At 49.4% G+C, this 15,161-nt stretch overlaps 5 protein-coding genes across 5 annotated transcripts; 1 reads left to right on the top strand and 4 right to left on the bottom strand.

Annotated features, from left to right (window-relative positions):
- Window positions 1-36: 36 nt before the first annotated feature.
- On the bottom strand, window positions 37-2,184 carry TRV_07979 (uncharacterized protein; the record flags this gene model as incomplete). Its single annotated transcript, XM_003017970.1, has 5 exons — window positions 37-290; window positions 353-826; window positions 892-1,663; window positions 1,726-1,805; window positions 1,866-2,184. 5 exons carry the CDS (start codon window positions 2,182-2,184, stop codon window positions 37-39), a joined length of 1,899 nt encoding a protein of 632 aa, XP_003018016.1.
- A 639-nt stretch (window positions 2,185-2,823) lies between these two features.
- TRV_07978 (uncharacterized protein) lies at window positions 2,824-3,645 on the top strand (the record flags this gene model as incomplete). Its single annotated transcript, XM_003017969.1, has 1 exon — window positions 2,824-3,645. The coding sequence occupies one exon, from the start codon at window positions 2,824-2,826 to the stop codon at window positions 3,643-3,645; it is 822 nt and encodes a 273-aa protein (XP_003018015.1).
- A 189-nt stretch (window positions 3,646-3,834) lies between these two features.
- On the bottom strand, window positions 3,835-5,838 carry TRV_07977 (uncharacterized protein; the record flags this gene model as incomplete). Its single annotated transcript, XM_003017968.1, has 4 exons — window positions 3,835-4,711; window positions 4,880-5,034; window positions 5,099-5,337; window positions 5,403-5,838. 4 exons carry the CDS (start codon window positions 5,836-5,838, stop codon window positions 3,835-3,837), a joined length of 1,707 nt encoding a protein of 568 aa, XP_003018014.1.
- A 680-nt stretch (window positions 5,839-6,518) lies between these two features.
- TRV_07976 (uncharacterized protein) lies at window positions 6,519-7,936 on the bottom strand (the record flags this gene model as incomplete). The annotated part of the gene is made up of 4 exons (XM_003017967.1): window positions 6,519-6,757; window positions 6,835-6,940; window positions 7,009-7,548; window positions 7,628-7,936. The coding sequence occupies 4 exons, from the start codon at window positions 7,934-7,936 to the stop codon at window positions 6,519-6,521; spliced, it is 1,194 nt and encodes a 397-aa protein (XP_003018013.1).
- A 3,809-nt stretch (window positions 7,937-11,745) lies between these two features.
- TRV_07975 (hexose transporter protein) lies at window positions 11,746-13,533 on the bottom strand (the record flags this gene model as incomplete). Its single annotated transcript, XM_003017966.1, has 4 exons — window positions 11,746-12,055; window positions 12,121-12,875; window positions 12,941-13,259; window positions 13,334-13,533. 4 exons carry the CDS (start codon window positions 13,531-13,533, stop codon window positions 11,746-11,748), a joined length of 1,584 nt encoding a protein of 527 aa, XP_003018012.1.
- Window positions 13,534-15,161: the final 1,628 nt, after the last annotated feature.

Below are 15,161 nucleotides of genomic sequence, written 5' to 3'. Positions count from 1 at the left end.
GTGGGCAGTATTGTTGGTTGGTTGTTGTGTTCGAGTTTAGAAACCACCAGGAGCACCGAGTCCCGCTGCACCGCCCATCTGCGCTAGTCTGGCGGCAAGCTTAGGGTACTTCTCCTGCACCTCGAGCTGGGCGCGAGTGGCTTCGGCGTATGAGACGGCATTTATCACCTCTGCTTCTGTTCGTGCTAATTCGGCAGCGCGCTCGAAATACTTCAAGGCTTGAGAAACTTTTCCTTGCTGGAGAAGGAGTTGAGCTAGGGTAGCAATCGCAATATCGCAATCAGGATCAACTAGAAAGACTCGGTTAGTAGGCGCCAAAGAAAATCGAAAAGGAGCATCGTGTGAGTCTTACTAATAAGAGCCTTCTGGCAGAGGTTTTCAGCTTCTTGGAAATCCTGCTTCCACTGGAAGATAGCAAGAGCCTTATTAATTAGGGGCAGAACGTTGATGCTCCAGGGTTTGTTAGATTTCTCTAGTTCAACGGCACGGTCAAATTTCTCAATGGCTTCGGAGAATTTCTGCATATCAAGCAGAAGCTCGCCATAGTAATTGTAAACCTCAGCCACATTCTCGAAGTTCTTGAGGGTCCGCTTGAATGTAGCCATTGCTGATGCAACAGAGCCTAGCTTGTACTGAGTAACACCCAATTGAATATGTGAGTAAATGAAGTCCCGGTCAAGGTCAATTGATTTTTGGTAATCCTTGGCAGCCTCCCCAAGCTCGCCAAGGATGAAATGAAGTTGTGCTCGATGGTAATAAATATCTGGGTCATCCTTGTTCTGGGTCACAGCCAGGTCGAAATCGTCCTGTGCTGATTCCCTGTTGCCTATCAAACGGAATTCAAGCGTCAGTATGTGGCACGATATGCTAATAAAATGCGGTCAGACATACCCGTCTCGAGGTATAAGCTAGCACGTTTGATGTAACTCTGCACAAGCGATGGATCAAGTTCAATGCTCTTGTTTAGGTCGGTAAGTGCTGCGGCTGCTTCGCCAGCTAGGTAGGTGAAGGTTGCGCGCATATTTAGGGCTAAAGCTTCAAGCTTGCCGAGTTCACCTAACTCCAAGGCCTTTTCAAATGCTCGTGCGGCCTCATCGTATCCATCTCCAGTTGACTTGGCAACTGCCAATAATCCCTTTCGGAGCTGGCCTAGACCACTGTCTTCCTTCAACTCAACAGATTCGTCAAGCTCTTCCGGAACCGGCTTTGGTCGGAAGCTCTGGAGGTAGTTTGAGACAAAAGTAGCACTGGGCAACTTCTTTCCCTTGCCTTCGAGGATAGCGCGGCCCTTCTCTTCGGCTACCTGTTTCAGTAGCCTCTCCACCGCAGCTTTGCCAGTGTCACTGGCGAATCCATCAAGAATACAGCTGGCAGTGTAATCAAGTAGGGCCTCGCTGTATTTTCCAAGCTTATCATATGCGTTTGCCCGTCTGTTCATTGCCTTGATATACTCATCATCCATGGCCAAGGCCGCGGTGGTATCCTCTACCACCTTCTCCCATTCACCGAGGGCGTTATAACAGGCGGCGCGATTAGAGTAGTAGACAGGATCAGGTTTGCAGAGAATTGCCTTGCCATAGAGCTCGATTGCTCGGTTGTAGTCCTTTGAACCAAACGCTTTGTTTCCGGCAGCTTTAAGGATCCCAGCATAGCGTTCTCTCGTCTATATGAAAGATAAAGCCTTTAGCATCTAGGTTATAGAGTTCGCCATTGATTTAAACGTACCTGAGCAGGTAGGCTGTCTACGTTGGACTCATCAACGTCTGGGAGTTCTTCTGGTGCCTGCTCCGTTGCCGCTTTGGGTTCTATATATTTCTCAGGTTAACAAATTCAACAGCAATGGGCGACCGATTAAACCGCCATACCAGATTTCTCCGACGTGGCGGCTTTCTTTTCCTGCTCCGCCTTCTTTTCCTTTCGCCGTTCTTTTTTGCTCTTGCGCTTCTCTCCCGATTGACCAGAAACCTGGGTTGGTCTACCGGTGTCAGACAAATAGTAAACCACACCAGCGCTTGTCACGACAACCGCAACACCAGCGATTGTGTAGACTAGAGCCTTGTTTTCTGAGGCCCATGATGAAATACGATCCCAAACCGAAGGTGACGATGAAGCAGCGGTATTCTCGATGTGCTGCTGAATAGTGGATGATGGCAGCGATGGGACGACGGGTTGGATGGGTGCCATGGCTGCGATGAAGGTGTCTAATTCACTGGGTAAACAGCGACCGGCACCAGTGTCAAATCTATAAAACAAGCGCTATCCACTCGATCAGGATGCCTCAATAAACCGCTGGTAGCGAGACTGGCCAGAAGCGTGAGCTGGTAGTTCTTTGTATAATAAAGTTGTGGAAGTTGAACTGGTTTGGAGTCCCTCCCCCCGGGTGAATTTTGGAGCTGGAGACAAGAAAGAACAGGAATTAAAAGAGAAAATAAGAAAACCCTCCGATGGGAAACGAATTAGAAATGCGGAAAAGGGCTGCGTAAGATCTATCGGAACGGGACTTGAGAAGAAGCGAAGATGAAGTGCTTGCGAGAGAAAACATCGTGCAAGCTCTTTGGGAAGTAGAAAATTTCTGGGTTGCTTATGTAATCTCGTATAACTACAAGAAGCTCAACTTCAACTTGTATTTTGCACATCAACGACAACCACCGACAACATATACCATAACCAACTGGGTCGCCGAGGCATTTGCTACAGCTTACGGTTGTGAAGGGCATCTGTGGCTAGAGAAAATGATGGATATCAGCGGCGTGATCTGAATCTTGGCCTCCAAATCACGAGTAGATACCTATAAACGCCCGTGAGGCTGCCAGAGGGGACATCATGGCTGATGCCAACTCTGGTTTCCGCGTTATATCCACCTTACGCTACGATCCAGAGCTTGTGAATGAGATAAACAACCCGGTCGGCCACCTGGAATTGCATTTAGCGCCCTTCTACCTCCTTACATACCACCGTGGACGGCTCCTGGATGCTGTGTCTGACTTCCACTGGGAGGCGGCTATTTCACGAATGCAACAGGCTGCATCCGCCGAGAAATTTGCCGAGACTCTCAATGCCCACTTACCAGACAAATCTCGGCCTTGGCGTTTGCGCATACTGTTAGATCGTAAGGGCGAGCTGACTGTGGAGGCTTCACCTATTCTCTCGCCTTTAAGCTCTCATATCTTCTTTCTTCCGCCTCAGCCTTCGTTCTCATCCTTGTGTGCGCATAATAAGGATGTTATCCACTGGAAACTACGGCTGGATACGCAGCCCACTGAACCATCTCTATTCACCAAGCACAAGACCACTGTTAGAGACGTGTATGATGCCGCCCGGATGAGGACCAACCTACCATCTGTGGCCGCCCCAATTGAAGTTTTAATGTACAACCTTAATGGTGAAGCCATGGAAGGCAGCATCACCACCGTTTACTTTAGAAAAAGAGTAGTTGATGAAACATACGACTCAGCCACCGTTGTTGATGAATGGATCACACCTCTACTATCTTGTGGCGGAAACTCAGCAACAACTCGGCGTTATGCTCTGGATACCGGCATCTGCTCCGAGGGTGTCATCCGGGTTGACACACTAAAGTCCGGGGAAGAGGTATGGCTGAGTAATGGAGTAAGAGGATTTATGCCAGCTGTATTAGAGCTGTAGAAGCGCGGCAAAATGAGTCCTTTGGTATGTTATATTTTACGGATGGCTCTAACTTTAACTTCTAGAGAATCAATACACAATTATACTGAACGCTCCTGTGGTATTTGGCATATAGGACACGATGCCCTTGCATATTGGCTCAAAAAAGCCCAAAGCCATGGATGCAACAGCACACATTCAAAGGAGAAATCATGCCCCCTGCCCAAGGAGCACCAGATTAGCGACGTTCATCACGGTGATAAAAAGCCACACCAGCCCAGCGACGACAGCGATGTACCATGAGTTTGCCATTTTAATAATGCTTTCACCCTGGTGTGCAGCCCCAACGACCTGACGGTTGTTCCGGAATATGCCTTCATTGGGTGCAAGACAACGTGCACTCCCGGGCTGGACTGTCATATACTTGTTGAGACAAGTAAAGTAGATCAGGGGTGCCGTAATAAATGGCAGTACAATACTCAATACTACTTGGGATGCGTTCAATGTTGCGTTCAGTCCCTGACGCCCCACAGCTGCTGCGATTATGATGCTTGGGACGATACTGATACTTCGAGTTACCAAACGTCGTAGCCAGGGCCGAAGCTTCCAATTCAAGGCGCCCTCGCTCACCATTTGGCCAGCAATGGTACAAATAACTCCGGCAGAGATTCCAGAAAGCAGCAATGCCAGAGCAAAAATTGTACCCACTGCAGGAGAAATGGATTTTGACAAAAGCGCGTGGATCCCAAATATGTCTGCCTCTAGAGCATCCTTATTTTTGTATAAGGATGCACCTGCAACAATAAGAATTGCTGAATTGACAAAGAGGGCGAAGGAAAACAAGGAGACCGTCAGTTCGGCAATGGAGATTTTCAGCGAGTGTCTGATCGCGCGGATGGACGGAATGTAGTGCAATTTATCCTTGTCGACTCCTTCGTTGACGGAAGAAGATGCCGACAGTAGTTCTGGCGGCAAGAGTTTGCTTTTTGCATCATACTCTCGCAGACGTGGCTGAACTATTCCTGACCCTAGGTAGAGGCTGTGCGGCATGACTGTTGCTCCGAGAATACCACATGCTTGGTAGATGCTATCATCCGGTTAGCAATGTTTCATGGGTAAATGGGTGGGGTCATACGCTTGTCCCTCAACGAGCTGTCCGGACGGCAAATATCCCCTAAAGACTTCTCCTACAGTAGCGTTCTTGATGAGTGAAAGCTGGATGCAAAAACAAATGACTACGCCTAACACCAAACACATGATCACTGCCTCAAAGGCACGCAGAGCCTTCATGGAACCATCTGGACGATAGAAAAACAGAATAATCATGACGTCGAAGATTGAGATTGCGCATCCGACAATCAGCGGTATCTTTGGGATAAGGAGATTCAAGCCGATCGCAAATCCAATTACCTATTTTATTTCAAGTCAGCAAGCTGGTCAGTCATAGGGTGATTAGTACGAGGACTCTACATACTTCAGCAATATCAGTGGCAATAATGGCCACTTCGGCAAGAACATATAGCAGGATGTTGAGCCACCGTGGGAGAAAGGCTCTGCATGCCTCTGCTAAATTTAATCCACTTACAGTTCCAAGCTTAATAGCAAGGGACTGGAGCAAAATGGCGAATAGGTTCGCCATGAGAATGACAAACAACAACCGAAACCGATACGATGCTCCAGCAGCAATCCCAGTTGAATAATTACCGGGGTCAACTAGAAGAAACGATATTAGCACTGACATAGACGCTCTTAAAATGAGAATGAAGAATGTCCCATACTGTACGCCACAGATACCATAAATCCCGGGCCAATAAAAGTGCAAAATTTGAGCAAAACTTTCTTAACTCGCTCAATTAGGGAATCACGGCTATTCTCTGGGCCAGAGGGGCCAGCAGCTTCGTTATCGGGTGTAACAGTAGCTATTTGTGACAGAGGAAGTTTGTTATCTCCTCTTGGGAGCTGACCAGTCAGTGGACTGGCCAGCGAGTTCGACGCCTCGCCCGATCCCGTAGCAGGATGAGTATTGGCATTCTTATCACGATCAACATTCTGCGTTTCTCCATGCAAGGACTGCGGTTCCTCCCTCTTCAGCTCCCTCGAGTTGACAATGCCATTCAGGGCTTCATTGGTGACCAAATCGTTCGAAAGAGGATTCGGATTTTGGTTGTAGCCATCTCCTTCATATGGCTCATCCGTCCGAGAAGTCTTGTTCATAGTGACTCGTTCCAGTTAATCGGAATACGTAACTAGTATGCAGCCATCAAACTGCAATCGAGCTTGAGCACTTGGCAAGAAGAATAATTGAATGTCGGCGTAGGCTTAGGATATATTATTTTCCCTTCACTGCCCTCCTGAAAAGTGTTCCCTATATATTTACGCATCGCCTCGTTGTGGATCTTCCGCTTCTCCTGATTGATCTTCATGTTACGTAATCCCGGTTACTTCTCGCGGCTTCCCTAATCCATCCGGATCCACGCCGCATAAACGCCAAGAAATTAAGTGACTGCCACGTGCTTAGAACTTTGTTATCAATCTATTAGTCAGCGAGCACTATTTCAACTTTATTTTATCCAAGTCCGACGTTTAAAATGGAACTATCCATCACCATCTGTTTACAGATGCTTTTCCTTCAAGGGCCCGATAAATCAAGAAGCAAGCTGAATAAGATTGGGTCTTCATTGGCTCCGGCGTTGCAGAAGCATGTAACGAAGGTAGTCTCGGCACATTCAACATGTCCAAGATGAAGCAAAACTATGTGCATGTAACTGGTTGGGAAGTATGTACATCAATCAACATTCCGGCCACGGCAAGCGTCATATTGATCAAAATTAAGCAGCAGCACCCTATATCACTAGTATAAAGCTAGGGAAAGACGCATTTAGGGGATTAGTCCTTTATCGTCCACTTCCGTTGTAGAGGAGACGGTTGGTGGTGCCAGTTCCTGGGTTGCGGATAACGGCGTTACCAATCTGCTTCAAGCGGTCGCAGGCCTGAGCAACGCTAACACCCTGGGCAAGCATGGCAGCACCAACACCACAAACGTGGGGAGAGGCCATGGAGGTTCCGGACAGGGTACGGGTACCACCGCCTGGGGCAGCAGAGAGGATGTTGGAGCCGGGGGCATAAATGTCAACTATTCAAATGTGTTAGTCACGGAACGTGAGAGAGGTGAGGGGTAAGGTAGGCGCTGAGGATCGAATAATAACTTACCAATGGTACCCCAGTTGGAGAAAGAGGACTTCTGGTCATCAATCGTGGAGGAGGCGGCGGTGCAGACAGCTGGAGCAGAGGCCGGGGAAGAATTCTTGGCATCCCTCTATATTATTCAAAGTGTGATTAGTATCGTCGGGCAGGGAGTGAGGTGAAAGACCAGTAAGAACTTACGTTGTCGTTTCCAGCGGCGACAGCCACGAAGATACCAGCTTCCTGGGCGCGGGTGACAGCATCGTTGCTAGCCTGGCTGAAAGAGCCACCCAAGCTAAGGTTGAGGGCAGCTTTGCCGAGAGCGTTCTTGGATCGGGCGTCGGTAACACACCAGTCAATACCCTTTATCACACCAGAGGTAGAGCCGGAGCCTCCAGCGGAAAGGACTTTGACGGCGACAATATTGGCCTTCTTAGCAACTCCGTATGTAGTGCCAGCGAAGGTACCAGCTGTGTGGGTTCCGTGGCCGTTGCCATCAGTGTTGTCGTTGTCGACGGTGTTGGTTCCCCAGCGGATACGGCCAGCGAATTCGGGGTGGCGGATATCAATACCGGTGTCAACGCCATAGATGGTGATGCCTTGGCCAGCAGAGCTGTCATAGACAAAGTCTTTGTTTCCAGGAGCCTTGTGGGAGACTCTGCCCAAACCCCAAGTGGGAGCGTTTGGCTGGGTGGTGAGAGCAGCCAGCTTGACAACGCGGTCATGCTCTACATAGTTGACCTAGACTTATCTGTCAGAATGAACCCGAAGAAAGCAGAAATAAGGGTACAAATGGACTTCAGAGGGCTTCAGGGCTAACCTTGTCATCTTTGAGGATAGATTCGATGGTGGCCTCGTCGAAGTGGCCGTTATAGGCTCTCCATCCGTTGATGTTGAAAGAGTCCTTGTGTCCGACGGTCTCGGAGCCACGCTTAGCCTTGTTGAGGCTGTGGGTGGCAGCAACAGAGGAGATATGGGAGTCAAAATCCTCAGCAGTAACACCGTCCTTCATGACAACGATGTAAGAGTTGGGGATGACATCGTTGCCGCCACGGTTGTGGAAGAAAGCGCGGGCATCGACGGCAGCGATGGCCGCGAGGAAGACGGAGATAACCTTGATGCAGCCCATTGTGAGGAGTTGCTAGATTTGGTTGATTGAAATGTTGATGAATTGCAGTCTAGACATGCTCGAGTTGATGGGATTGATGGTCAGCTTTTATACCCGTCCAAAGACACTTCCCCTGCCCCCTTCACTTCACCCCGGCTACCCTAGGGAGACCTGGTCATCTTTCCAGCCCTTGATTCATGAGAGGGTGTGCGGGACAATGCTCCGCACGCCTCGGGCTCCCAGACATGCTTTTTTCTCCTAAGGTATGCAACCATGTAATATCGCCGGCGAGTTGAATACCAGGCATGTATCTCTGGCGAATAACAAAAGTGATGGTATAAAAATATCATCGGCAAGATGCGGAGAGGCCCAGTCTGCCCAGGAACGGGAGTGTCTATTGCTATTCCGGGGAGACATACATCGAGCAAGCAGATATCGGTCAGCCACCACCTACTCTCTGGCTGTCCCAAGGTTGAGATCGTCATGCTGCAAGCCTGATTCAAACGGATGGCCGCGGTAACACCGCAGGTCTCAGGGGTCTGAGGAGCGTGAACCCATCTTGTGATGCCCATACCCCTGTAGGAGTATGGGCTGAGAGAAGCTGGTATTCGCGAATATTCTACGGTCCGTCCAAGCCGAGATCTGTTGACCGATATAAAAAGCTCTGACCAACTTATCCAGTACAATGGTCCTTTTGACGATCTTTGGCGTTGATCATAGCAAAACGCATGATAACAGCTATTAGAGTGAGCGGCAGATCTTCATGACTAGACGGTGTTTGTATAATGAGCAACACTGCCCCTGTTTCCCATCTGGCTCCATGCTTTATCGCCGGCGTAGGAATATCAAAGCCGGGGTTCGGTTCTTCACCCGGGATGTCCAAAGGCTAGCGAGAGAAAGATCAGGGCGCCAAAAGAAAATGCGTGCTCTCCACTCCTGCTATCGATACGAAGCAGATGTTCGTGATAGATTACCTGATAGCAGCCAAGAGTGCGGTGGGTATACAGCCAATATATCAAATGGCGTTAGATATTGGCGATCAATCGCGGGGAATGCAGAAAGGCACAAGAAAGAGGCCTCTATAAACTTTCAGGCAAGACGAGAGTACCATATATAGCATAAACACATGCTAGCTTCCCTTCTTTAGCCAAGGTGGAGGGTGGGAAGGCTTGAGAATTTTCACTCTCGCCCTGGGGATGAATGACATTATCCGACCCCCTGGCCTTGGGCAGTGATATCATAAATCCATTTACTGTGGCATCGACGATCACCCCCAGATCTGCACGTCAATCCCCAGTATTTCGCAGCAGTTGTAGCTTAGTAAACGCCCCTATTCCCAGCTGCCCGCCAGTAATCGACACTGCGATCCGTCCCTTTTTGATCCAGGAAACAGGTCAACACGCACGGCCCAATGATGATCGGTTTGCTGCTGATCAAGGCTTAACCCAACACCAGACGATATCTGAAAATAAGAATGGAGAGAACGCCAGTTCTTCAACGTCGGCTAACTAGACGGTTGGTGCGAAGATCGCGAGATAACTAGCGGGCCGCCTGTCAGCCAGCGTAGCGCTGTATTTGCCTTGCTCGAGCGCTCGTTTGCCCTTTCGCCACCCCCGGGGTTTAAGCGTGACAAGGCCAGCGACTACTACTCAAGCCGGGATGAAAGTGGTTAGAAAGGGCGGAAATGGATGAGAATCCGAAGTCAAGAAATGCGACCCGACCAGGGGGGGGCGGGACGCTGGTTCAATTCGCTGTCATTTGTTTGATATCGACCTTGGGGGTTTGGGTGATTTGGCGGTTCCGGGCCAGCAACATCCATCCATCATCCGGCCGGCCAGCCAGTTATATTGCAATGCAGCGAGCTGAGTTCTCTCGACCCCGGACTCCATGCCGGCATGAAGAAAAGGATATCTTCCTGTGCGGAGTAACTAGTTAGTTAGTTACGGGGTGCATGATAAGAAAAGGACATCCACATGCCAAGTAAGGCACGCTCCTTTCAGCGCCGGGTTGGCTCCTTCGGTGCAACCCATCTCTGTATCACAATATCTCGGCTGACATTTGTCGTTTGACTGATAGGAAAAGGGGCCAAGGGATCAAAATTCAGGCAATCGAGGAGTCACAGAGGCCCAGTCCCTACCAAAGACTGACCAAGAGCTGTTGAGCTGGAGAGGCTAAACATGCCGTACGGAGTATGTGAATACTCCGTGGCTAAGGATCCAGGAAACCTGACCAAAAGTGCAGGGATGAGGGGGGTGGCATATGAAATATCCGCTTGCTACAACCGTATGCTGTGCTCCCAAAACCCTGGCGACGCCATTCGCACGACTCAGCGGCAAGCAGCAACGCCTGGTTCCCATGCTCGGGTGTGCCCGATCTTGTGTGATCGGCTTGACTCGCCGGAGACAAGTTGACTGGTTAGCTAGTTATGGTGAGAGCACCGGCTTCGCTACATGGCGAGTTCAGGACTGCGTATGGACTCTCCAGTCAAACATGTCTGGCATGATTGTTGGCTAGCAATAGCGCTCGAAGGACATCATGCGGTCCGTACGAGTCTCTCATTTAGAGGCGAAGCTTCAGGCGGTAGACCAAAGGTTGTCCGTCGCTTCGGCATTTTTGGCAAATCAAGCCGCCTTCCGCATGCTGTAACCACTAACTAGTTATAGGTCGAGGATATGTTGTTATAACCAGCCAGGGATCAAGAAAGGATGGTCGATACGCCAGGCTGAGAGTTCGACAGTCCCTGTACGTCCCGCAATTTGTCGTCCCCCGCGAATCCATCATGCTCCTGTGTCCTATGGATTTTCCCAAATTTGGAGGCAACAGTCTTCCACCGTTTAATCGGCCTGCCTTGTGGTAGTTACAGCCATACTGACACAGAATGCCAATATCAGTGGCTGTGGTGACGGCGCAAACTTAGCTATTATTTAGCTTCTGGGAGCCTCATGCAAACACATGCAAGCCACATAGTCAACTTGATGTCATCCGGGCACAATTCAAATAATTAACAAAGGCTGCATCAGTTAATGAGCTATGGAGCCTCAGCTGGCACCAGAATTCCTGGCGGGAGCTACCTAGGTCGCCTCCAACCGGTGCCCCGTCTTTTCTCCCAAGATACACAGACACGCCGGAGTAACTACAAAGCGTGGTCGGATTCCATCGTTATGATGTCGATAATTCCTTCTTTCTTAGAGCTGCCCTGGAGCTCTAGGCCATCTGTTGTTTTGAAATAGCTGTCGTATATGGCGTCCGCGAACTGTGCCATTAGAAAACAAAATCAATAAGAAAAGAAGCACTAATCGAATTAAAATTCTGTCATTATGAGGCCTCTCCTTATTCCCTATGAAGCCTTGGTTAGCTCGACGACTCAGTGTTGATTGCGATACCTCTGGTATCCATGGATCCCATTAAACCTCTGGCTGGTGAGATTCGCACCAGGCAGACTACTGTTAAAACCATCGATGGCGCAGGGTTCATTTCGTTGACACTGACGGAAATACTTGCTCATCAGGTTTTATCATTATCTGTGCTTTGTTCACGCAGCCTTGGTATCGATGTAGTCGGAAGTCTGATACTTTTGGTGCTGTACGGTGATTGGGTGAGGATGTTGTTTCCTCTAAGTAATCGCTAGATATCCGACCAATGTACAGTAGCCTCCTTCATAAAAGGTATACGCTGTGGTCACCTTGTTGAGATGAATTAAACAGTGAAAAGAGATTTAGGTCGTAAAATGTACTATTGATCATAGCTTGCTTGCTATTTAATGTAAAGGGCGTTTAGAAAATCCTAGCCAGGCTCTAAGTAGCCAGGATGGAATGACAGCCGGTAAATGTCTACTTTTCACTGCTCGTAACTTGTTCATCGTAGGCCACTTCATGCTGAATCACCTTTTCGACGTCATCCCGCATATAGTTCTCGGCGTGTCCAGCACCAGCCGTCAATGCAGCTCCTTTACGTCCAATGACATACCAAGGGAGATTGAACATCTCGTCCATGGCCTCAAGGGACTTTCCTGCAGTCTCGGGGAGGAAGAACCACATCCATACTAAGCCAAGCAAGGTAACGGCAGCGAAGAAGAAGAAAGTACCCTGAGGCTTCATGGCAGTTTCAAGAAGCATTGAGGGGACCGCTTTCGAGTTACCACTATTATATATAGTGTTAGTCGATATTCCCAAAGTCACTGAGAGTTGTATATACGGCAGACTTACTATTGATTGGCAAAATGGAAGCACATAACCATCGAGGATCCCAGAGCTCTGACCCGGAGAGGGAAGATCTCGGCGTTAATAAGATACTGGATGCTGTTCCATCCGAGGGCCCAACCGACTCCAGAAATATAAATGGCGACAATGGCAGCTGTTCCGGCGCGTTTGGCATTTCCCATTGGCTGGAAGTGTTCTGTGATTTCTGGGACAACAGTAAGATAGATGGCCACGTACAGCATGCTCAGGAACTGGAGGATGATGCCGTAAGTGAGGGCCCGTTTTCTACCAAGCATATCAACAAGGAACAGAGCGCAGACAAGTGAAGCAACGAGCTTCACAACACCGAAAATGGCGGTTGCAAAGAGCTTCTCTGACTGGCCAGTGGTTCCCAGCATAGCGAAAAAGGTTGGTGCGTAGATGGTGATACTGTTGGCGCCAGACCACTGAGCCAAGAGCTGGGACATCAATCCAAGCATTATGCGGTATCGGTTTGAAGGGGTCATGAAGAGCTCCTTCAGCGGCCCTATCCAGCCGAGACCCATGGTAGCCTCTTTCTCTCTCTCCACCTGTTCAAAAATGTCTAGCATTTCAGTCTGAACATACGGGTGATCCTCTGGCAGGTTACGGATCTTTGACATGGTGGCAGCGGCTTCTTCCTTCTTACCCTTGCTGGCCAAGAATCTGGGGGATTCGTGGACACCAATGGACAAAAGAAGGATTATACCAGCAAACATCAAGTGGAGACTGGTTGGTACGATCTAATTACACAAATGAAATCAGTATTGAAGCTTACGATACGGGCTGGGCAAAGAAGAACACATACCCATTGGTTTTGTGAATGGCTACTGATATGAAGAGCAGAGCCCCAGCTGGCGAAGTAACTCAGCATGATACCAAGATACACGGAACCTGAAAAGGCACAGATGCAAAGACCACGAATAGCACGTGGAGATATTTCAGCCAGATATGTAGGAGCAACAACGGCGGTTTGTCCAATTCCAAGACCCGCGATGAACCGGCCAGCGTACACCTGGCCGATTCTTCCATTGGAGGTGATGAAGATAATGATGCCGGCTATCCAAATGAGGCAGAGTTGTCGAGTTGCCCATAGACGGCCAATTTTGTCGGTAATAAGGAAAGCACTAGAATGTTTTGACGCCGTAAGCGCCGGTACAGATACCGCTAACTAGTGAATAGAGGGATCGGAGGAACATACAGCAGAGCACCGCCTATGCTTCCAATCTGCACCATAGCAGTGATATTTCCGAGGAGATTGGCCTTTTCAGACTCGCTTAGGAGAGGGTCATTGAGGCGATATTTTGAAATGAAAGCTTTCTGTTGGACTGTGCCTGAGATGAGGCCCTCGTCGATGCCTGGAAGGGAAGGAAATACAGTCAGCGAAAAGCCGACATTCAACTAGACACCACCTCTGGCCCCCCTCCCCCTATAACATCAATGTATGGGCTTACCTCGACTAGCACCCATCAGACCAAAACACAAGATAGCATATCCTAGCCTCCAGTTTAAGGCCTGGCGAGGGGTCTCCCCCAAATTCTGGGTGAAGATATTCGGCATGATGCTGGTGGTAGTAGCCCTGTCTGCGGCCTCAGAAAGCACGCGAGTTTCGACAAGGGTTTGCCTCGAACCGCACGATAATTCTGCAGTGGTAGACAATGAATTCCAGCGAGTTCCCCCCCTCCGCTATTCGGTCTCTCTCTCAGGCGGGAATGGCAGGGCGAACGTAACAGGCTCTTTTGGGGATGGACAGTCACTTATATATTCGCTGTCCAGTTTTCGTGCGGCCCCGGTTGAGGCACAACTCGATCCCTCTCTCCCCCGGCCACGCCAATCTGTGGAGAAAGCTTTGAGCGACCCCATGATGCAAGACAACCACAAATAATAATGATTACATTTCTGTTGGTGGTCAGCGCCGATGAGGATTATAATTGACCAGGATTGACTGGAATGGGTGTGTTGGTAACCCCCCACCAACAAGAGGAAAGCCGGGTATGGAACGATTGCTATTCGCTGGTGATGCGCATCTCCGGCCTACTAGCGTGTCCATTCTTGATAAGTTAATCATGGAACTGGGGTCTGGAGAGGCCAGGGGTGGAGCTGAGGTTTTGGCTCTCCCAAGCTTCTCTTGATGCAAAGCTTAGCCTCCTTAGCAGACCGGAGCAGAGGAGGAAGCTGAAATCTGCATACTCCGTATGCACATCATGTTGGGGAACTACGGAGTAGTCGCTGTTCAATTCGCAGCTGTTCAACAGAGGAACTGGATGACAATAAGAGGGAGCACGGAGAATCTGTATGGAGTACCCGTCGAATTGAAGGAATGTCAGACCGCGAATCCGCCTCATACCGATACCCAGAAATGCTCCACCAGGGCAGAAAAAGCGTAATCCCGCGTGCCCCGACACACACGTTGTAGTAGAGAGTACTCCGTAGTAGTAATTATTCCCTTCTCGGAAATTCGGTAGGCAGTTGAGGTAAAATTCCACTCTTGATGCTACCGCTTGGCCATAATATTACTAGATTCCGGTCGGGCATACGGTTAAGCGAGCGAGAAATGCAACGGTCAGGGAAGATGAAGGGGAAAAGGAGCCACAGAGAGGGCTTTTTATCGGAGGGCTCCGGTACAGTAGCAGTGGCCAGGCCGAGTTAAAATCGCCATCGGACAGGCCAGCTTTGATAGGCGCGCTCGAGCCTGTGTGAATGTTGGGCATCTCTAGCCGGAGATGCCCCGGTGGCCTCCCTCGGTTCGCGCAATTTCGAGAAAGAAAGAGAAGAGTAATAAGTGACGGACTGGACGAATTATCCGTAGCTGGCAAGACGCTGACTAGTACGGGGTACTTCGTAGTTGGCACTCAACTCAAATATCCTCGGAAAAGTAAACCCTTCCATGAAAAGGGAAGACTGGGCAGCACAAAAGGCAGATTAATTAGCACATGGCATCACGAAGGAAATGGAAGAACTTACGGAGTACGGGAACGCCCAAACCTCACGCTGTGATTGAAACCGGGGCCATGTGGTGGACGTTTAAT

The sequence above is a fragment of the Trichophyton verrucosum genome (assembly GCF_000151505.1).
Source record: "Trichophyton verrucosum HKI 0517 chromosome Unknown contig01211_1.f1.exp, whole genome shotgun sequence".
Taxonomy (NCBI): Eukaryota; Fungi; Ascomycota; class Eurotiomycetes; order Onygenales; family Arthrodermataceae; genus Trichophyton; species Trichophyton verrucosum.
Note: the sequence above shows the minus strand (reverse complement) of the source record. Positions and strands in the feature narration are given on the sequence as shown.